The 22,017-nt window shown below is 43.9% G+C and overlaps 1 protein-coding gene across 6 annotated transcripts; it reads left to right on the top strand.

Annotated features, from left to right (window-relative positions):
* The first annotated feature begins 7,898 nt into the window (after positions 1 to 7,898).
* Positions 7,899 to 21,707, top strand: LOC109781188 (pentatricopeptide repeat-containing protein At4g18975, chloroplastic). 6 transcript variants are annotated; one of them, XM_020339791.4, is made up of 11 exons: positions 7,899 to 8,198; positions 8,342 to 8,494; positions 18,186 to 18,276; positions 18,559 to 18,599; positions 18,691 to 18,800; positions 18,923 to 19,033; positions 19,633 to 19,776; positions 19,862 to 20,074; positions 20,193 to 20,391; positions 21,148 to 21,241; positions 21,335 to 21,707. In XM_020339791.4, exons 3-11 carry the CDS (start codon positions 18,188 to 18,190, stop codon positions 21,372 to 21,374), a joined length of 1,041 nt encoding a protein of 346 aa, XP_020195380.1. In that variant the 5' UTR covers positions 7,899 to 8,198; positions 8,342 to 8,494; positions 18,186 to 18,187; the 3' UTR covers positions 21,375 to 21,707. The 6 variants fall into 6 exon arrangements, 4 of the variants coding, with proteins under 4 accessions (XP_020195380.1, XP_020195379.1, XP_040242737.1 ...); XR_012181506.1 differs by lacking the exons at positions 7,899 to 8,198; positions 8,342 to 8,494 and adding exons at positions 17,058 to 17,215; positions 20,861 to 21,010; XR_006662262.2 differs by lacking the exons at positions 7,899 to 8,198; positions 8,342 to 8,494 and adding exons at positions 17,098 to 17,515; positions 20,861 to 21,010.
* The last annotated feature ends 310 nt before the right edge of the window (positions 21,708 to 22,017 follow it).

The following is a 22,017-nucleotide window of genomic DNA, read 5'->3' as shown; positions in this document are numbered from 1 at the left end:
CCCAAAGTAAAAGAGTTGGGCCAAAAGAGTCCCGAGCCATCCACGAGGGTGGAGGGCGCGCCCTACCCACCTGGGCGCGCCCCCCTATCTCGCGGATGACTCGGAGACCCCCCTGACTTGTTCCCGACGTCAAAAATTCCTATAAATACAGAAACCCTAGAAAAGAAACCTAGATCGGAAGTTCCGTCGCCGCGAGCCTCTGTAGCCACCAAAAACCAATCGAGACCCTGTTTCGGCACCCTGACGGAGGGGGAATCATCACCGGTGGCCATCTTCATCATCCCGGTGCTCTCCATGACGAGGAGGGAGTAGTTCACCCTCGGGGCTGAGGGTATGTACTAGTAGCTATGTGTTTGATCTCTCTCTCGTGTTCTTGATGTGGCACGATCTTGATGTAACACGAGCTTTGCTACTATAGTTGATCTTATGATGTTTCTCCCCCTCTATCTTCTTGTGATGAATTGAGTTTTCCCTTTGAAGTTATCTTATCGGATTGAGTCTTTTAAGGATTTGAGAACACTTGATGTACGTCTTGCGTGGGATACCTGTGGTGACAATGGGGTATTCTATTGATTCACTGTTTTGGTGATCAACTTGTGGGTTCCGTGACCTTGGGAATCTATGCATAGGGGTTGGCACACGTTTTCGTCTTGACTCTCCGGTAGAAACTTTGGGGCACTCTTTGAAGTTCTTTGTGTTGGTTGAATAGATGAATCTGAGATTGTGTGATGCATATCGTATAATCATACCCGCGGATACTTGAGGTGACATTGGAGTATCTAGGTGACATTAGGGTTTTGGTTGATTTGTGTCTTAAGGTGTTATTTTACTACGAATTCTAGGGCTGTTTGTGACACTTATAGGAATAGCCCAATGGATTGATCGGGAAGAATAACTTTGAGGTGGTTTCGTACCCTACAATAATCGCTTCGTTTGTTCTATGCTATTAGTGACTTTGGAGTGACTCTTTGTTGCATGTTGAGGGATAGTTATATGATCTAATTATGTTATCCTTGTTGAGAGAACTTGCACTAGTGAAAGTATGAACCCTAGGCCTTGTTTCGAAGCATTGCAATACCGTTTGTGATCACTTTTATCATTAGTTACCTTGCTGTTTTTATATTTTCAGATTACAAAACCTATATCTACCATCCATATTGCACTTGTATCACCATCCCTTCGCTGAACTAGTGCACCTATACAATTTACCATTGTATTGGGTGTGTTGGGGACACAAGAGACTCTTTGTTATTTGGTTGCAGGGTTGTCTGAGAGAGACCATCTTCATCCTACGCCTCCCATGGATTGATAAACCTTAGGTCATCCACTTGAGGGGAATTTGCTACTGTCCTACAAACCTCTGCACTTGGAGGCCCAACAACGTCTACAAGAAGAAGGTTGTGTAGTAGACATCAGTCTTGTCCATCACATCATTCTCCTAATGATGTGATCCCGTTCATCAAATGACAACACATCTCTATGGTTAGGAAACTTAACCATCTTTGATTAACGAGCTAGTCTAGTAGAGGCTTACTAGGGACACGGTGTTTTGTCTATGTATCCACACATGTATCAAGTTTCCGGTTAATACAATTCTAGCATGAATAATAAACATTTATCATGATATAAGGAAATATAAAATAACAATTTTATCATTGCCTCTAGGGCATATTTCCTTCATCTAGAACGTCCCCAAAACTAGCGAAAGAAAGTCGGCCCAGTTACTGCTCAAGCACAAACCGAGTGACAAATCCAGCTCGACTCATCAAAATAAAAAGATTGACTTAAAAGAGAGTGATAAAACCTAGTCGGAGTAGGTTTCTTTTTTAGTGGCATAGGTTCTTTATTCCATGAAAACATCCATAGGTAAAATACAAATATCAGGTAATGAACCTAGCCAAATAGAGCGGCCAGCGCCTAAAGATGATGTCGGCTTTGCCAAGCAATGAGCTTCAGCAGTAGACTCTCTTTTCTCATGAACCAAATTCACACGATCAAAGAGTTTTGTTCTCTCCTCAACTTCTCTCAAGATCATAGAATAAGTGCAGTTTGCCTTTCTCTATAAATTAGTCACCACTTCTAGACAATCAAAAGCAAGCTTCACCAACACAATGTGCAGATCCTGAGCTAGTGCAAAGCCTTCATTGCATTTTATAGCTTCCAAACATGATGGATCTGTCTGACCTTCCAAAACGACTATAGAAGTACCTAGAAAATGTCCAGACTCATCGCGGGAAACAACTTCTACTACTCCTCTTCGGCCATCTCGTGAAAGCCCTCCACCCACATTTATTTTGCACCATCCAGTCTCCGGTGGAATCCATCACCTACTCCGCCTCGATGGCTTTATTGCATGCGCACTTCTATCTTAAGTTTCAATGGTACTTTAATATATTCTAGATACTTTGTGATGAACCCATGAGTGGATATAGGATTTTGAAACTCCCCATCATGTATTGCCCGTCACCTCGCCCATCATATAGCCCATAGAGTAACTAGCACCATTTGCTAACTCATGTTGTTTCATAGTATCAAAGAGCTAGAAAAGCCAGAGCCAAGCATCATGTGTTTGGTTCATGATTACGTGTTCCACCATCTCTTCATCAGCTAATGCCCACACCGCCCTCGCCATGTTTCATTCTAGCAGTGCATGTCGCCATGTGTCCGACGCTAAACTACAGATTGGGCAGTTATCATCAGTGGTCATATTCGTATGAAACATGCCTCTCCTGTAGGGATGCACATCTTCGCTAGCCTCCATATGAACATCCGCACCTTGGCAGAACTCATACATGCCAAAGCTTCACCCAAGATTTCTTGATCTCGCTCGCGTTCAAGTTCCTTGGTCTATGCTCAACACAATCCTCTCTCTGGTTTTAACGCCCACAAGCATCCGGTATGACGATCGATTATGAGAAATTACTATACTTCTCATAACGCCATGCCCAGAAATCATCTTGCATCCTTGAGCAAATAGGTATTTTACTTATCATCTCTTTGTCCATGTCAATAAAGTGATCATCCAAAACAGATGTATCCCATGTTCTTGTTGCACTTTGGATTAACTCACTCACCATCCCTGAAGGGTTCACTGACTTATCATCACATACTCTTGTTTTCTTCCCAGTACCAATGCGATTAATCAACCCAAGCTTGAGGGTGTGTCTACCCTCAAGTATAGCATGCAAAACTTGGCTCTGCGCTGATCCCAGTTCAGCTTCTAGCAATTCTACATTTGGGTAATAAACATCCTTTAAGGTCCGGCTGCTAAAACTCTGGTATTGCAAAAAGTTTCCAAGCTTGTTTTGCTAATAATGCTAAGTTAAAGAACTCAACATCTCTAAAACCCAGCCCACCCATATTCTTTGGTTGTGTCATTTCAGACCATGAAACCCAAGCGACCATCCATTCTCCGTTCTTGCTACCCCACCAAAACTTGTGCATCATATGATTCAAATGCTCACGTAAACCACTGGGATGTTTAAAACAAGACATTGAAAAAGTAGGAATTGCCTGAGCAATGGCCTTGACGAGCACCACCTTGCCCGCCATTTATAAGCACTTTTCTATCCAGCTTTGTATTCAGCCCATAATCTGTCCTTCAAGAACTTGAAAGTTCCATTCCTTGAGGTACACCGAGCTGTTGGCAAACCCAAGTACTTCTTCATAATGTCTCATTAGGAACCTCAAGTGACAATTTAATTCCTTCATTCATATGTTGAGGCACCCACTTCCTGAAAAAATAGATGACTTCTCCGTGATAATTCTTTGTCCTGATGCATCACAATAAGCCTTCAGAACTCTCTTCACATTCTAGGATTGGACCAATGTTGCACCAAAGAAAAGTAAGCTATCATCTGCAAAACAGCAAATGATTAACGCTCGGCGTAAGTGGTGGAACTTGAAGCCCTCCAATCTTATCATTAGCTTCATTTACCTTTAACAAGCAAGACAAACCTTTTGCCGTAAGCAGAAAGAGATATGGCTATATTGGTTCTTGCTACTTGTGAGTTGCGTTGGGATTTCCTCGAAGAGGAGAGGATGAAGCAGTACTGTAGAGATAAGTATTTCCCCCATCTAAGAACCAAGGTTATCAATCCAGTAGGAGAACCACACAGAACCTCGTTAGCAGCACCTGCACACAAAAAAAGCAAATACTTGCACCCAACGCAAACAAGGGGTTGTCAATCCCCTCGGCAGTTATTTGCAAGGATCAAATCTCTAATGGTAGGTAAATAGATAAATTGCAAAACAAAATAAAATAAATAAAAATGCAGCAAGGTATTTTTGTCTTTATATATGATAAAAGTTGACCGGGGGCATAGTTTTCACTAGAGACTTCTCTCTCAAGCACATAACATAAAGTGGGTGAACAACTTACTGTTAGGCAAATGATAGAAAAGTGCATAGTTATGACGATATTCAAGGGAATGATCATGTATATAGGCATCACGTCCGATCCAAGTAGATCAACTCATGTCTACATCAACTACTATTACTCCACCCATCGACCGCTATCCAGCATGCATCTAGGGTATTAAGTTAACAAAAACAGAGTAACGCCTTAACCAAGATGACATGATGTAGACAAAGTGCGGATGTTGATACGTCCAACGTATCTATATTTTTGATTGTTTCATGCTATTATATTATCAATCTTGTATGCTTTATATGCCACTTTATATCATTTTTGGGAACTAACCTATTAACTCAGTGCCGAGTACCAGTTCATGTTTTCTACTTGTTTTTGGTTTTCGAGAAAATCCATACCAAACAAAGTCCAAACACGATGAAACTTTTTGACATTTTTTCCAGGCAAGAAGACACCCTGGAAGCTTCGGGGGGAGGAGGCCAGAATACGTACGAGGGGGCGACAAGGCAGGGGGCGCCCCCTGGTGCCTTGTGCCCCCCTGTTGCTCCATTTGACCTAATTCCAGTGCTATAAATTCCCATATATCCAAAAAACCAGGAGAGGTCCCGAAATAATTTTATCGCCACCGCAAGCCTCTGTTTTTCCGTGATCCCATCTGGAGGCCTTTTTCGGTACTCTACCGAAGGGGGAATCCATCATGGCGACCATCTTTGTGAACCTTGCTGCCTCCCGGATGATATGTGAGTAGTTCCCATAGGACCTATGGGTCCATAGCAGTAGCTAGATCTCTCTCTCTCTCTCTCTTGATCTTCAATACAATGATCTCATCTGAGATCAATCCGATGTAAACTTTTTCGCGTGTTTGTTGGGATCCGATGAATTATGGGTTTACTATCAGATTATTCATTGAAAGTAATTGAGTCTTTTCTGAGATTTGTTGTGTGTGATTTTATAGCCTTGTATTCTCTCCATCTATCTATCTCTTTTGGTCAATTAGATTGATTTATCTTCAGTGGAAGAGGTGCTTGCTAGTAGGTTCAATCTTGCGGTGTCCTTACTCTGTGACAGAAGGAGTTGCAACAAGGCACGTATTTGTACTGTTGCTACTAAGGGTAAAGCAACGGGGTCTGAACATACTATTTGGTCTTACTTTATCTACATTATGTCATCATGCTTCAAGCATTACTCTATTTGTTATGAACTTAATACTTTGATATGCATGCTGGATAGTGGTCTTGGGGTGGAGTAATAGTAGTAGATGCAGATGGATGCTGGTCTACTTGTCTCGGACGTAATGCCTATATATTGATTATGCCATGAAGAATCATCATAACTATGCGCTATTCTATCAATTGCCCAACAGTAATTTGTTTACCCACCATTACTATGCTCATGACAGACATGCCTCTAGTGAACGCTATGCCCCCGGGTCCATTCACTTTATATTTACTAAAACCCTAAAAATAGATGCTGCAACTTATTTACATTTATTTTCCTTTTTATTTTATCTATCTACCACTATCAGATTTAATCCTTCCAATTAACAACTACAAGGGGATTGTCAACCCTCTTGCCTACGTTGGGTGCAAGTATTTGCTTTCTGTGTGTGCAGGCACTGCTTACATTGTTTGCGTGGTGTCTCCTACTGGTTCAATGAACCTTGCTTCTTAACTGAGGGAAATATGATATGCTACTATACTACATCACGCTTCCTCTTCGGGGGAATCCCAACGCCTATCACAAGTAGCAGCATTCTCCCAGCTCCCCCCCTACCGCCTCTACCCGGACCTCTGTCTCCTCTTCCCAATCGCCCTCCTCCTTCTCCATGCCCAAAAGCACCTATGCCCCCTCTTCCTCCTCTTCCGCTCACGTCACCTTCTCCACCCCTACCACCGAGATCACCTTTTTGAGTCCCTCCTCTTTCACCACGACCTCGCCCTCCACTCTGCTGAACACTAGCAGTTTCAAAGTTCCAACGTAGCCAATCACCCCACTCACACTGCTTCGGATCATCAACTCCATCGCCACACTCCACGACATGTCCCATAAGGCCACAAACAAAGCAAAAATCTGGCAGTTTCTCATAGTAGACCGGATATTTCTTCCTCTTTTATTATTATCGGGAGAAATCTCACCGAAGGAACATTACATCAAGATACAGTCTTGCTGTTAAGAATTTGGAGGGGTTAATTATCCCTTCATTAACAATCACCGTTGTAGGCGGTCCTCAACTTTCCTCTCTACCTTCTTCGCTAGTTCTTTCTTTCTCATGAACCCATTTGGCACTCCCTGAATTCTTACCCAGACCGAGATCTTATCCAATTTGTAAGCTTCCATATTGCTAAATCCATCATACTCTTGCATTACCATTGTTGCATCTCGAGATAATCATGGGACGCCATCCGTCACATGTTTTCCAATCCCCCAAACAACTTAAATGGACAATGAGCAAATTCTCTCCCATAGGTTTGAAAGTAACCTTCTGTGCCGATGCCCAAGAAGTACCCATCATGTTGAATAGAGTAGAATGACCGAACGTCCTTGTGGTGTGGACTCTGAAGATTGCCAACCACCGAACCTCGTTGATCGGGTCTTCCAATTCCGCAGAAAAATCTAGGTCCGTCTCCTCCCCCCATGCAAGTTGAGTCCCTTGAACCGATCCCCCGGGTTCGGCTCCGGACCCCAATCTCCTTCCTCCCTAACATCTTCTTGCTTACTCCCATCCTCCTTAGCCGGATCTCCCCCTCCACTCTTCGCCGACGCAAACCTCCTCAGCATCCTCCCTCTCTTCCTCCTGCCCCCCCGCTAAACCTAAGCTCCCATCTAATCTCCCTCCTTGCCTATCCTCCTCCCCGCTACCATCAACTGCCAGTGGATCCGCCATGCAACGTGCTTCCGACGGCTCCTACCTATCTGGACTCCCGTCGCACCGACTAATCACCGGCAGAACGTGAGGATTTCTATGGACTCTGGCGTGATCACCAGAGGATGGGTAAACCCTAGACGGCCCTAGGGGAAAAAACGCTGCCTGGAAGCCGAGCTGCCTAGAGGCCGTAATCTCATCCAGCCCAGCATTTTTTTTATGGATGCAGCAGCCCAACTTTTTTTGTTTATTTGTTTTCTTGAGAATCCCGTAGCAGCCCAGCTAACACACAACACGCACATCGGCACATCACGGAGCAGCCCAGCCCAACACAACACATCGACACAACACGCAGCTGCCGCCCGCCGCCGCGGACGGACCGTCACACAGGGCACAGCAGCCACCGGCCAGCGGCGAGATAATTGCATATATAGTCCTCGTAGTTGCAGGCTAGGTCCAACATGGTCCTCGTACTTGAATAGTGCTTCAATACAATCCTCATACACATGGGCGGATTTGGGCCCCAGGCAGCCCAGGCCATTGCCTGGGGCGTGGGAAATTTTCTAGGCCTAGATTTTTTTTTTAAAGTGTTCGGCCTGGGGCGCAGCCCACTTCCAAGCCCAGACAGCCCAGGCGAACTGGCCCGGTCGCCCAGGCCGACTCCCTCTGCCCGCACAAACGCGCAACCCTCACCGCCCGCAGAGACGAACCAGCCGCAGCCGCCCCTTCTGCTTCTTCCCCCGACTTGACGAACCCTAGGCGCCGCCACCGCCTGCCGTCGTGCCTGCCAGCTCCGTCCGGCAGCGCCCCCGGGCTCCCCCCACCTTCCAGTCTTCGCTCCCTTCTGCTTCTGCGGCGTCCCCGCGTCAGGTTGCACCGCTGCCGGCTGCTGGCCTGTCCGGCGAGGGCGCGAGGCGGCGACCCCGGCTAGGCAGCTACGGCGGCTAGGGCGCGAGGCTACATGTCAGTATGATTAGCTCTTTGTGATTAAATTTTCTGGAGAAGTCTATTGTGCTGCTTGAACTGCAACTTTGTATTCTGAATGACCCCTGATTGTATTGTTAGTCTCATCTGTTACATTTGTTACTTTTTTTATGTACTTCTAGGCTTTTGCAAATGCTCTTGTGCTGTTGTGCACATTCATCCCAGCCAGTATCCCAGCCACTTGGACTCTACTAATTCAACTCTGAAGAAGAACAAGGTTAATGATATAAGAGGACTCCAAAACTTGGCCAAGTCATTATCTGCACAGGGTTCTGGTCAGTTCTGTAATGCCATGAATAGTATAAATTATGCATTGAGAAACTGTTTCTGCTTTAACTGGAGAAATAACTTAAATGCCATGAGTGAATACACATTCTATTCATGACCATGTAGTCTTCATGAAGCTGTTGGATAGCATAGCATACCTTAAACCTTGCAGTAGTCAGGGTAATGAATCTTCTGTTTGATCTTTTAAATCAGCCGTGGCACAGCGCAAAGCTACGAGACAAATTTCAGTACTTGAAGAAAAAATTGTGATTAAATAGCAGAAGAAGACTTGATGGCCGTTTGGAAAGAAATAAAAGCTGCCTTAATCTATTACTTGTATTTTGTTAGCACACCAAGTTAGGTCTTGCAAAAGTTGGCAACAGCTTAAATTAGTGCTGAAAGATGGTTATAAATGTTCAAATTAGACCCATGTTTCTTTCTTTCTTATGTTACTATAGGACAAAGCTTTGTGCCGAATAGGCAGAAAAGGGAAGCCATGTATTTGGTGATACATGTGGCAGAATAGCATAGTTTAGAAGAACCAAGTTCTTTTGTAAGGAAGCATAACTTCAAATCAACTGTTTTGAGTAATTTTTTATGATGATTTTAGTTGCTAGATGCCACTGTTTGTTAGACCCATGGGAGGCTCAGATCAACCAATCCTTTGATTTGGTATCAATTTTTTGTATCATCTATATGTGCTACATATAGTCTTTTGATTTGTCTTGCTTTATTAGTTGACCCATCATGGAACAAATGCTGCCATTGAATATTATGTTTGGTTTCTTATTAGTTATGCAAGATAGATTGACTTTTGTATGCCTTGAAACTGGAGTTTTTTTTGGGTAGTTTTTAGCCCTTAGTTTCTCGCCTGGGACGTCAGCCAATCCTGGGTCCGCCACTGCTCATACATAAAAATACGTGGTGTATACGGTCCTCGTACTTGAAACAATGGTCCTGAGTTGAGCCGTAGTGTGCGTATTCTGTATAGCGCAGTGCGACAGCCACCTGTCAGCGGTTTGTCTTCTACGGGACCCGCCTGTCAGCAGGCGCTTATAAAAATATAACGAAAATTAAACTGTCGCGTCCATGCGCCGGTGGGAATTCATACTTGCGTTGTCATGGCTAGATCACTCCAGTACATACCAGCTGACCCAAATCTGTTCTTGTAACACAGTGAGCTGGAGCAGTGGCGGAGCTTGGGCAAGAATCATGGAGGGGCTAATGGCTTGGGGGGGGGGGGGGGGCAAGCAAAATCACTACAGGCTGATTTTTGGTGAAAAAATAGGCCTAAAACTAAGATATATACATATATTTTCCTGTGAGCTGGGGGGGCCACCGCCCAGGTTGGCCCCCATGAAGCTCCGTCACTGAGCTGGAGCACCTCATGCGCCTATGTGTATTCTACTCATTGGCATGGCCGTTTTATGTTCGTTCGGTTACTATTAACTACTCCCTAGTGGTGTTAGAAAAACGTCTTAAATTATGAGATAGAGGAAGTATAAGTTAATTTTCTCATTCAGCTACTAAAATAATCACAACCATGGCCCAGAAGGCGTAAGAAACCAAATGTAGAATTGATATAAGCAAGGAGTAGAATTTCTAAAAGAAGTATACCATTATGTAGTGCTACAGCAAATGGGAAATGCGTGATGATGTACTTGAATTCACAATTAGAAGGAAAAAAGTGCATAAGGTTCATATTTGAAATATTTTCGCTCAACTAAATGGAAGGTGAGTTGTACCTCACACAATATGCTATCAAACAAAATCTACTAAAAAGTTTATTAAATTTACTAAATCTACTAAGCTATCAAACACAATAGATTAATTTATTAATTTTTAACATATTTAGAATAGCAAACTATACTAAAATCAGTCCACCAAAATAATAAAATAAATATGAAGCATGGACACCCATTGTCTACTACAACAACGTTTGCCCGGCTCTGATAAGGGAGGGGCGGTGACGGCGGCGCGCCTTCGGCTCGCTCCAGTACTTGTAGTCGTCGCTAGGTAGTCTACGGATCTGGATGTATTTTTTTACTTCAGGTGTTCTTTGTACTATCTTGATAGCGAATGAATAGTTAGATTGGAAGTTTGCTCGCAAAAAAGAAGTGTGCCTTCACTTAAATACTAAAATTTATGTTACTAGAACACATTTTTAGAAAAGAAGAAAGAAACATGCACAGCGCCCACGCATGGGCACGCCAGATCAGGTGGATGACACTATATACTGTATATAATAAACTTTCAGTATAATTGCTGTTAGCTTAAATGGCTAGCCCGTGTGATGTTGGTTTGTTTATGTCTCGGGTTCGAATCCAATTCCTCACAGCGCGCATCATTTTCCCCCCTCCCCCACCGACAACTGGGACCTGCACTTGGCCACGTTGCGCTATACGGAATACGTACACAAAGACTCGACTCAGGACCGTTGTTTCAAGTATCAGGACCATATACACAACGTATTTTCATGTATAAGGACTGTACTGAAGCACTTGTCAAGTACGAGGACCATGTTAAACCTAGCCAGCAACTACGAGGACTATAGATGCAATTATCTCGCCAGCGGGGTACATCGGCCGCCGCCCACGGCTGCCCGCCAAGTCGACAGCAAGTCGCCCGACCCACGACTGGCGCCACGCGGCCACGCAACCGCACTCAGCTAGCAGCGGCAAGCCGGCTGATCCTCTCCTACTAGATCAGGAAGGCGCGGGGTGCCGGTCCCAACGATGTGGTCAAGAAGGTAATCATCGGTTAGTAGAAAGCATGGTTTAAGTTAGTAGGAAGTGCGGCTTGCCGCAGCCCTGCCGGGTGAATCATATCCAATCCGGTAAAAGTCATGAAGATCACATTCCATTGATGCATTTCATATAATATTTAGCATATATAATGCACCAAAAGTTTCAAGGTTTAGAATAACACAAAATAATAAGTTCGTTCGCAACCTTATGAGAATTGCATGAAATATACAAAAGACGCCTTGGCACTGACATTTACTTACAGAAGATACAAAATTTTACAATTTCTTAAATAATTGGAATCAACAAAACAAAAGTTTACAGAAAAAGATTGACATAGAATCCCACACAACGATCGACAATAATGAACTGATCGATCACGTCGCCGATCTGATCGTCATGCCATTGTGCGCGATGCCGCCGCCCATTCGCTCATCGCCCCTCACATTGACAATGGCGTTTTGCCTGGTTCCTGGACGCTGAAGGGGACGATAGCGATGACGCCATCATGCTCTTGGCCTCATTTTGCGGCTTAGTTCACAACTTTGTCATCCTGCATCATCAGTTCACACGGCAGAGAGAGATAGCAGAGGTTCAGAGTTATTCTCGGACTAACTCGATGTGTTTAGTAGCTATATTCTGGTTGAGGTAGAAGATGCAGAGTGAACGATATACAGTACCACTTTATTGGGAGATTCGGCATTTTATACCTTGGCTTCGTCCCCGAGCTGCTCCTGCTCCGCTTTCTGCTTGCGCGGCTCGGCTAGAGATGCCAATGCTTCAAATACAACTATAAGAAAATAATAACAGGAGAATCTATTAAATTTGTGAGGGTATCGGAGGCAGAAATACATATTAACATTAAGAACAAACAGAAATGACTTTTTGCCTCTTGTAGAATAAGATTTCACAATAAATAAATCGGAAAATTGATCTTAGTTGCACTGACAAAAGCATGCAGAGCTGGATTTATAGCTTTACGGTCGACAGTACCTACAGTCTGATGCAACTGATCCATTGAAGAACAGATAGTAAAAGCTGATAGAAATACACAGGTGCGGCTAGTCTAATATAAAATCTACCAGGTCAACGAAGCTCACTTCCAATTGACAGAAAAGCTACACATTATGCATGTATTTTTTGAGCAAAATTATTATGCATGTATTGAATAGAGAGAACTTCGGGTCAAAATTACATTTAGATATTAATCGAAGGAAAAATAAATTGGCAAAGGTGATGGATACTATAAAGCAAACAAATCATCGTTCTGAGTCAGCAAAATCAATCACTAAAAGGCAGGAATCATGTGGTCTTCGAGAGAAGAGCAGCATCCTTCTTTGGATACAGCGATATGTTTAGCAGTATTTCCTAGAAAAGCAAATGCTAGCTTGACAGTTAACTCAATACATATGTGGTAACTACTTCTTTGGATCCAGTACACGGATCAGAAGGAAAGGAATTTCATGGTGCACCTTTTTAGATAATGGACATGAATATTTCATGGTGTACTTGGCCGAGGTAGGGCGCCACGCCCAGCGGCAGGCACCTGTCGAGCGCCGCGCCCACGCCTGGCGATAGGCTCAGCTCCAGCAGTAGGCACCTGCCGACTCACGCCCCTACGCCTGTCAAGAGGCTCAGCCCCAGCGGCAGGCACCCGGCAAGCAGCAACCCCACCGGCAACGACATGATCAGAAACAGGGGCACGCCCTATATTAGAACCTCCACGGCCAGTGGCTCGTCCACGACGACCAGCAGACCGCCCACGACCATGCCCACGGCCACCTAGCAACCCAACATCAGCCTCGACCGTGGCTTGAGCATGAGCAGAAACCGGACCACGCGCCATGTCAACAACCCAACAACGTCATACACACACGCTGGACAAATAAGCAAGAACCACGTAACCATATATCAGAGCATAGCATAACAGGCATCTGAGATAGCATAACAACAACATGCAACCGAGTATAAAACACAGTACACAAGCAACATAATCAGAAACATGATAATACTGTCATTAAATAAAAGAATAACGAATAAGACCTTCACATAAGAAGTACCAACATCGAAAAATATAGGCAAAACCATGTCAAGCCTCTATAACAAATGTTAAAATAAAGAAATAATGGCAAGCCTGTGATTCGTATTGCATGTGTCAAGTATCAGCTTAGCACACAAGAGTGGTGGTTACATAAGAAGTGGCTTTACCATTAGAGAGAGTGTAGCCATGAGTTTACTGCTTAAGTTTCATCAAAGCAGAAAATGTTGATTGGACAACGCGAAGAGCTAGAAATATTGATTGGTGCAAGTTTGAAGAAAATAAATCTAAATCAAGTCATAATTCCTAAGTGAAACAACTGGGGAAATGTTCCAATAAATAGGCGATTGTAGTGACTCCTGATATAAGAACTAAATCTTTTCTAGCCTTCAATTAAATGTACTATTTCAGAATTGAAAAATTGCACACGAGAGGATGCAAGAGGCACAAGCACCTCTGTCAAGAACAAAAGCAAACGCGTAAAAGGCGTATCAAACAGCTATATTCTGTTAATAGCCTCTTCAACTTTGGTGCTTGCAGCCTACAACACCTGAACCGTACAGTGCCAGCTAGCTCAAACAAGATGCAAATCAACATATTGTGGACTATATTTCTACAGTTGTATGGAACAAGGGAGCTGGGATGATTATGCATGTACTAATTCAGTCACTGATCATGTACTGATTGCCAATAAATGTATTACTGGCAATAATTTGATGCCAACCTACATGAGTTACCAATTTTCTACTGATTAAGTTGGAATTATTTGATGCCAGTATGCACAGCAAAGCAGACATCTAAATCACTTCACAACATCCACAATTATCCCCAAAGTTTAACAATGTCTACACCATTATAACTGAATTTTCAGTTTGGACAGTTTTTTGTCAAACTAACAGTGCAAACTGAATTTTTGACAACTCTGTTGTAGCAAATGTGAAGTCCCAGATTTTCAGTTTAAACGGTTTTGTCAAACTGAAAATTCCAGTGTTGTAGCAACTCTGAAAACAGTCCGAGATTTTTGACAATGTAAATGGACTTCACAGTCCGAGATTTTTGACAACTCTAAATGGCCATCAAGCAATGAAATTTGGTCAATAGTAGATCGAGCCTACACATCAGCCCATGCTCAAAGAAGCCAGAACAACTGGGAGAAGGCATATTGAGGAAGAGGAAATGGAAACATATCGTCCGAGGAGAATGGATACGGCAGCGCCACCCTCTCCTCAACTGAGACTTCTCCACAAGCCGGATGGTGGGGTTACGACAGTAGGGAAGGAGAGGAAGGGAGCCAGGGAGGGGATGTGAGAAATTACCTTTGCCATGAGGAGTCACAAGTCGTCCTCGTCACCTATCCCGCTCCGCCGCGTATCCGCGTCTCCGGCGCCGATGCCTAACCACTGCCCACCCTCGTTCCCATCTCCCATCCTCTTCTTTGCTGCAACATCAAATTAGAAGATCATCGGGCAGATCAATCTCTTAACCCACTCTAACACCTCCCAAAGATTAATCTCAAACTACAGCAAAATTCCGAAGTGCTCATGCCCAAATTCCACAAAACATCTTAAGTACAGTAATACACATTATAGCAAACCGACTGGACGACTTTAGTTTGAACAGTCGACCAAACAATTCAGCAGTAACAACATACAACTACAGTAAAGCATGGCATAATTCAGTTATAATCTCCGTCGAAGTTGGGTTCATATATATCCTCCTAATCCTAAGCACATAAAGATGTGAATTGAACAATGGCTGACAGATCGCTCAAAGTTCAAGTGCATTGTTCAACATCAGCTCTCAATAATCTGTGCTTAATCCTGTACTAATTATATACCTTGTGGATTTACATACTTGAGGCTACACCAAATCTATAAATGAAACAAGAGTGCATAAAAAAGAGCATATATAAGTGAAGAAGAATATAACCTTGTAACTATAATTGAGGTAAATTTGAGCATTTCCACTAAGCTTCGTAGGCAAAGTATACATCCAATGCATAATTAGCACTCCCACTTCCGATACATAATCAGGAGCAAGGCCAAGGATTGATGCCCAAATCCCTCTATCGAAAAAGGATGATCTGCGCTAGCTCCATGAATAAATGAGCACTCGTCCATGCCATCTGAACCTGTCACACACCAACGATATGGAAGATAAAACATTTAGCTCTAGGAAAATGGATTATTACACGGGTGAAAATAATTACTAACAACTACAAACATGTTATATTTATTATCATGTTCAAGGTAAGTAATTTAGCGAGCCAGTGCCAAACCTTTCCCTTCCCTTGTCACCACTGATAAGGACAAATCAGCCAGCGGACAAAATAAAAAAGGTAACAAAAACATAGGAATCTAGGCAGACCACAACAATCTCCTACACAACAACAATATCCGAGCACCTAATGCATCCAAGCAAGACAAATTAAGAAAGGTAACAAAAATCTACCCCGGATATAGGCATGAGGCCTAGTCTCCTGCAAAGCAACAACAAATACCAGTGATCCAAACAGAACCAAGCACCTAATCCATCCAAAGGAATCCGATCAGATCCAGGATCGAGCAGCAAATGCATCCAAGAAAAAGATTCGGGCAGTCAATACATCCAAAAAGCTACTGGAGCTGCACATAACAACTAATAGTCTGCTAGCCAGCTAGGAAAAGGAAGATCTCACCAACCAGGAACCTTGCAACCTCTCGACATGGCAGCAGACAGCAATAATCCTGCAATGATGTGCTCTCGTCCATCCTATCTTCTACAGCAGCTGTAGGAGCACATCAATTGCTCTACTCCAAAGAATTGAAGCACATGTGGAGCTGCAGGCTCAATCCCCTCTCCTCTCCTCTGCTGCTACAAAAGAAGAGAGGGATTAGAAAGAGATAGAGAGGAAGAGGAGGAGGAGGGGGAAGGAGGGGGAGGGGATGAACCGACAAGGCAGAGAGGAGGCGCAGCCCCATGGCCGCCAGTGTTGGAGCCAACCTCCGAAACCCTAACCACGAGGCAGGGCCGCGGGTGAGCGGTGGTGGCTGTGAGCGGCAAATCCGGCAGGAGGAGAGGACGCAGCGGAGCGAGACGAGCTCGGCGCTGTACTGCGCGGGGCCGCGGTCATCGGTGAAGGCCACGGCGAGCGGGACGGGCGGGGCGGCCCGTTGCTCCCCCATCGAGCTCGAGCTCGTCCATGGCCGCGGCGGCGGGGCCGCGGTCATCGGCCACGGCCACGGCGAGCGGGACGGGCGGGGCGGGGCGGGGCAGGACCCAGGGCCGGGGCAGGGCGTTAGGGTTTGGGCGGCGCCAGATCGAGGGGCGGAAGGAGGAGGCCAGGCGAAGGCGGGGAAGGAGGAGAGGGAGGCACTGGTAGGGAGGAGGAGGCGGCGCGAGCGGGAGAGAAGCCGGACGGAGGGGTGGAAGGAGGAGGCCAGGCGGCGGCGGGGAAGGAGGAGATGAGGCGCGCGGGAGGGGAGCCGGCTAGGGCTGTCTCCACGGGAGCCGCCTCCTTTTTATACCCCCTGTTGGTGAAATGACGGAAATGCCCTTGGTGGGGCAGCGGAATTACGCGCGGTGGCACGAGACGACGGTAACTATTCATTGTAGCAGTGTTAGTTTTCGATCCGACGGCCGATATCTTCCAGCAGCGAGATTGAACGGTCCATAACGCATCAAAAATCCGATCCGACGGCCGAGAGTTGCTGAACTCTGAGAGAGCCCATGTTCTCTTAACTAACATATATCTGGATTTTCCTTGCGCTGCAAGCTGCATAGGTAATTTCCTCGACTCATTCCTAATATCTTTCCCCTAAATTTCACTTCGATTTGGGCTGAAATCGCGAGCGCCCGCAAAACGTACCCCTTCATCCTCCCGCGACCACAAAAAACAGAGCAGGGAGGTCGGCCGCGACCTAGGAGCTCGGCGGCGGCAACCACCACGAGCATCGGCGGCTGCGCAGGTGTCGTTTTTCCCCGTTCGCTCTTCCTCTTCCCCACCCCAGTACCGCGTCCCATCCCCGTACCACATCCCATCCCAGCGCCAGTCGGCGACCAAGATGGAGGTCCGCGGCGGCCCGGGACCTCTAGCCCGCGCCCCCTCTGGATCCGCCGTGCCCTCCTCTGGATCAGCCGCGCCCTGACCCCCTGGGTCCACGTCCCCCTATGCCATGCCCCTCCGTCCTCCTGTACACCCCCCTCTTTCTGCACCATGGTTGACAGAGATGCAGCTCCTCTGCTCCTCTACTCCATGTCCGCTCCCTGTATGAATTCTTCTACTCTTCCAGCATGGCCATAGCCTACCTCCTCTTCTCCTCCTCCCTCCATATCCATCTCTGATTAGCTAATTTACAATGTTTACATCAGATGTTAGTACCAAAGTTCAGCCATTAAAATATTTTTGCCGAGTTGTCTGATTTCATAATCAAGAGAATGTAGACAAGTGTTCAGTATGGGTATTAAGTTTCCTACCATGTCTCCTAAAGTTTATTGTTTCGAATTTGAGAGTACGTGTTGTTTGTTAATTCCAAAGTTTGTCATCCAAACATGATTTGGTATTGAAATCTCAGAGGCATTTCAAGGGCCAATTCACTAGACAACCAAACAGGTGAATACATATTCGTGCCATTTCAGTTTCCTCACTGATTTGGAATTCAGACCAATTCAATACGGAGCTCTCCAATGGAGACATCCAAACGAAGCGTTAGGTTATTGTCTATTCGTCTGTGGTAGCATAAATAAATCACTAAATGTCTTGTTGTTTACAGTTTATGCAAAGCCATTGTTGTTTACAGTTTATGTAAATCCATTGTTTACAGATGATAGTTATTAATGACAACATTCAGAATTGAAATGTGTTCTCCTTTAGCTTGGCCGCCCAGCAATTTGTTTATAGCTCCGCCACTGATTAAGGGGCTTTCATTCCTCTCGCAGCCATGCTTGGCCATCTCCGGCGATCCTCCGGCATTCTGCGCCGCCTACCGATCGCCAGCTTCGCTCCCTCCGACCCTGCCGCTGCATACTCGTGAGATTTGCTCCCTTTTATCCAATCCGCTGTCAAAACGTTCCCTTACTTTAAAAGCATCCTTGCTCCTTATCGGTTAGCTGGTGGCGTTCTTGCTCCATTTCTGGTGCAATATTACACTTCTCTAAATTTGAGTGGCACAATTATAAGCTTATAGCACGTGAGTTAAGCTTTCTGCTTGCTTCACTGCCTCTAATTCCATTCCATGACAAGATAACTTTTGAGAAAGTAAAACTTTTTTCACCTCTGACTTCTCCAAATAATATTGTCTGCATCGTGCAGGGGATGGAGTTCACACGCCGAGTCACTCTCGTTTGTTTCATGTAAGACCTTTCTTTCACTTCGCCATATTGAATCACCCTTCATTTTCTTCTAGATGGTTGGTGCCTTTGATGAAATATCAATCCATGGCAGGTTGGTGTGGCAAGCATGCTACCAGGAATTTCTCTACAGATGATAAAGTTACCAATGGTCGTCGAGGGTATCAGCAAAAGGAGTTGAAGAAGCCAAGTACGGCCGTGAAGGTATTTCGACAGAGTTTAGCCCTGTGCTTCACATGTGGCCTTACACTTCTTTTATAGCCTCATGCTGTTAATCCCAAGAATATGATAGACAACAGGTTAAGTAATTTGATTTTGCTTCACAGGATAATGATGCAATCATTGATCGCATACAAAAGAGCACAAGGGGGTTGAAAAAAGGGCCGGTTGGGCACACCCTTTCATCAGCAGAGAAAAGGAAATTCCTTATCAACACTGTACGTCATTACATAAAGATAGTCTTAATATTATCTTTTCTGTCTTTTGAGTTTATCATGCGTCAATGATACTTATACTTTAGCTGGTGCCTGTAGAGCTCCAAATCACATGTTCGCATATTTTAAAGGATTGTATGTAATAACTAACAATCAAAATGTTGTTGCAGAAGTGCAATTTCACTTGTTATATACCAAATATGAACTATAAAAAGTTTTCTTGCGCCTTCAAGGCAAGTAATGAGCTTGCACTATGTAATCAACTAGCAACTGTTGTCCCTAAAAACTTTTAGTAGCTTATTCATTGCAATATGCTTAGTTGTTTACAAGTAAGTAGGTTTTACCAAACATATCTTGGTTTCAACAACGGAATGACTTATCATATGCAGCTTAGTATGCAGTACTGGGTACACAAAAATAGCACTTTGGGCTAGAGTAGGAAATTTAGGATTCACCTCAGTACACAAATTGCAGCCTTTATTTATGTAGAGAACACAGTATGGATAAGATGTGCTTCTTGAAACCCAACTAGAGATTTTATTTATTGCTGGCAGTTAGCCACTGGAACAAATTAATTAACTATTGTTATCTCTAAATTGCAGCTTCTTGATCTTGAAGACTCAAAAGAAGCTGTTTACAGCACCCTTGATGCATGGATCGCCTTTGAGCAGGACTTTCCACTCGCCTCATTAAAGCAAGCAATTGTAGCTCTTGAAAAGGAGGAACAATGGCATAGAATTGTCCAAGTATTGCATATTATAATTTATTTTATTTTTATTGAATTTATCTTTTATACAGTATGAATTAAATTTCTGCCAACTACAAACCTAGGTAATAAAATGGATGTTGAGCAAAGGGCAAGGAAATACCATCAGAACATACGAGCAATTAGTGCGTGCACTTGAGAAGGACAACAGAGCAGAGGAAGCACATAAAATCTGGGAGAAGAAAATAGCCCATGACCTGCGTTCAGTTCCTTGGCGTTTCTGCGGTCTTATGTTGGCAATTTACTACAGAAACAATATGCTAGATAGGCTTATCAAGGTATGGACCTGGAACGTCTTCTACTCTTCACTGACTCTACCTATTCTTTTCCTTCAAGTTTATTGGCTGGTAATTTCTAATATTATCTTACCATTCCTTGCCTTCTCTGATGGCTTAGCTCTTCGGTGCCCTTGAAGCATGCGGTCGCAAGTGTCCTAGTAAAGAATATATACGGAAAGTTGAAGTTGCATATGAAATGCTTGGTCTATTAGAAGAGAAGAAGGATTTGCTTGAAAAGTACAAGGATTTGTACAATAAACCATCAAATAGTGATAGAAAGAAAGATCGACGGTTCAAGAAGGCTGAGAAGAAAGCTGGTTAGTCCTGTGGCGCCAGTAATCCTTTATTTGCCCAATGACAGTCAAGCATTTCTGACAAGTTGAAATGGCTTGTTTCTGTTAAATGCTTATAAATCCATTTCCATGTATATGTAACTTTCTGATTGGTTTACACATACCCATTTAAGCAGAATAAGATACTATAAGCTCAAAATGTGCTAATTCTGGAGAAATACCTGATTTACTTTTACCCTTTATTTGCATGGTTATCTAGTCAAATTTGTTACTACTTGTGTTCATAAATAAACACCATTTATACGTGAGCATGGTTTCTAGTATGCAAGTTTGACTGTTATATTTTATATGAATACGTTGGTTAAATTTTACACAATCTAAAATAGATATTTTGTATTATTTTTACCTGTCAAAGTAAGAATTTGCCTGCTTTCTAAAATGCCGTCTATTTCTGAATGGAGCTAATTTATTGCACCTGGTATTCATCTTTCAGTGCACTGATTTGTTAGCAAGAAAATACCAGTCATTGTTACGTGGACATAGATGCTTGGTGTATTTTGTAGTAGGATTTCCCAGTGTTCAACTCTACGCCACTTTCTTCAGAACTATTCTGAGAATCTTTTCATACCATGCTTGTATTGAGGTGAATCCTAAATTTCCTACTCTTATCCAATCTTGAGACATCACGCGGCAAACATTCTTGAAATTTCTGGCAGCTACTAGAAATTACTAAATTTGCTATGATGCTGAAACTAATTATTAACAATATTCTTTTCTCAGCTGATGATGGCAGCAAACAATTGGAGATGGAAACATCTGAAAACTTACCAGTTAACTCATGCCCTTCAGATAAGGAACTGGTTCAAGATAAGAAGTAAATCAATACAGTTGCTGGCATATTAGTTTACAATTATGTTTCTCTAGCCGCCGACACTGACGTGTTATATTATTGTTGTTCCCCTTTCAGATACAACACCGATGGTGAGATCAGTATCAGACAAACGTGATGCAGCTAGTAATCTCTACCAGTAACACTTACTGGGCCAGCCAATAGTCCATTACTAATAGGAAACAACACGAACATTGGAACCCCCTTATTCTTCCATAAATCTTTGAAGTGCGGTGACTTTCATGTTGCCTTGGACAAATATTTCCGAGTGTTATCGTTCGCCAAAAAAGTTGTAATGTCTGAATATTGGAACAAGTGGGCGCATAACTGTAGTCAACCAAGGGATTACATGAGGAAACCAGTACTTTATCTCATGTACTCAGTGTGAGAATTGTTGTGCTGACATTTCTGTTTTCATACTAGAAAGCCAAATTCCTGTTATCCATCGCAATCTAATATCTCTGCCTTTGTGGGATGTCAAATGCTTTGCTACATTTTTTTATCCTGGTTCTGGAACTGTGGTTGATGTTTGCTCTGCGCGAGTTCGCAGAGGTTTGCTCACTCCAATAATAGTGCAAGCCTTTGAAATGGCAAACGTTAGAGCAATTCCAGCGCGCCGATGTTTTTTGTCGGGTGTCGGCCATCCGCTCGTCGTCCGCCCCCTTTTGCGTTTGGATTGGCAGTGTACCCAACACGCGGACGCATTTTTGTCCTTGCAGCCGGCACCCAACACGCGGACGCATTTTTGTCCTTGCAGCCGG

The sequence above is a fragment of the Aegilops tauschii genome, chromosome 4 (genome assembly GCF_002575655.3).
Source record: "Aegilops tauschii subsp. strangulata cultivar AL8/78 chromosome 4, Aet v6.0, whole genome shotgun sequence".
Classification (NCBI taxonomy): domain Eukaryota; kingdom Viridiplantae; phylum Streptophyta; class Magnoliopsida; order Poales; family Poaceae; genus Aegilops; species Aegilops tauschii.
Note: the sequence above shows the minus strand (reverse complement) of the source record. Positions and strands in the feature narration are given on the sequence as shown.

Coding starts and splice junctions, on each gene's coding strand:
- LOC109781188 (XM_045227466.2), top strand. CDS start 17,464: ATGGTTGACAGAGATGCAGCTCCTCTGCTCCTCTACTCCATGTCCGCT. Junction 18,600..18,690: donor GTCACTCTCGTTTGTTTCAT/GTAAGACCTTTC, acceptor AATCCATGGCAG/GTTGGTGTGGCAAGCATGCT. Junction 19,777..19,861: donor AATGGCATAGAATTGTCCAA/GTATTGCATATT, acceptor CTACAAACCTAG/GTAATAAAATGGATGTTGAG.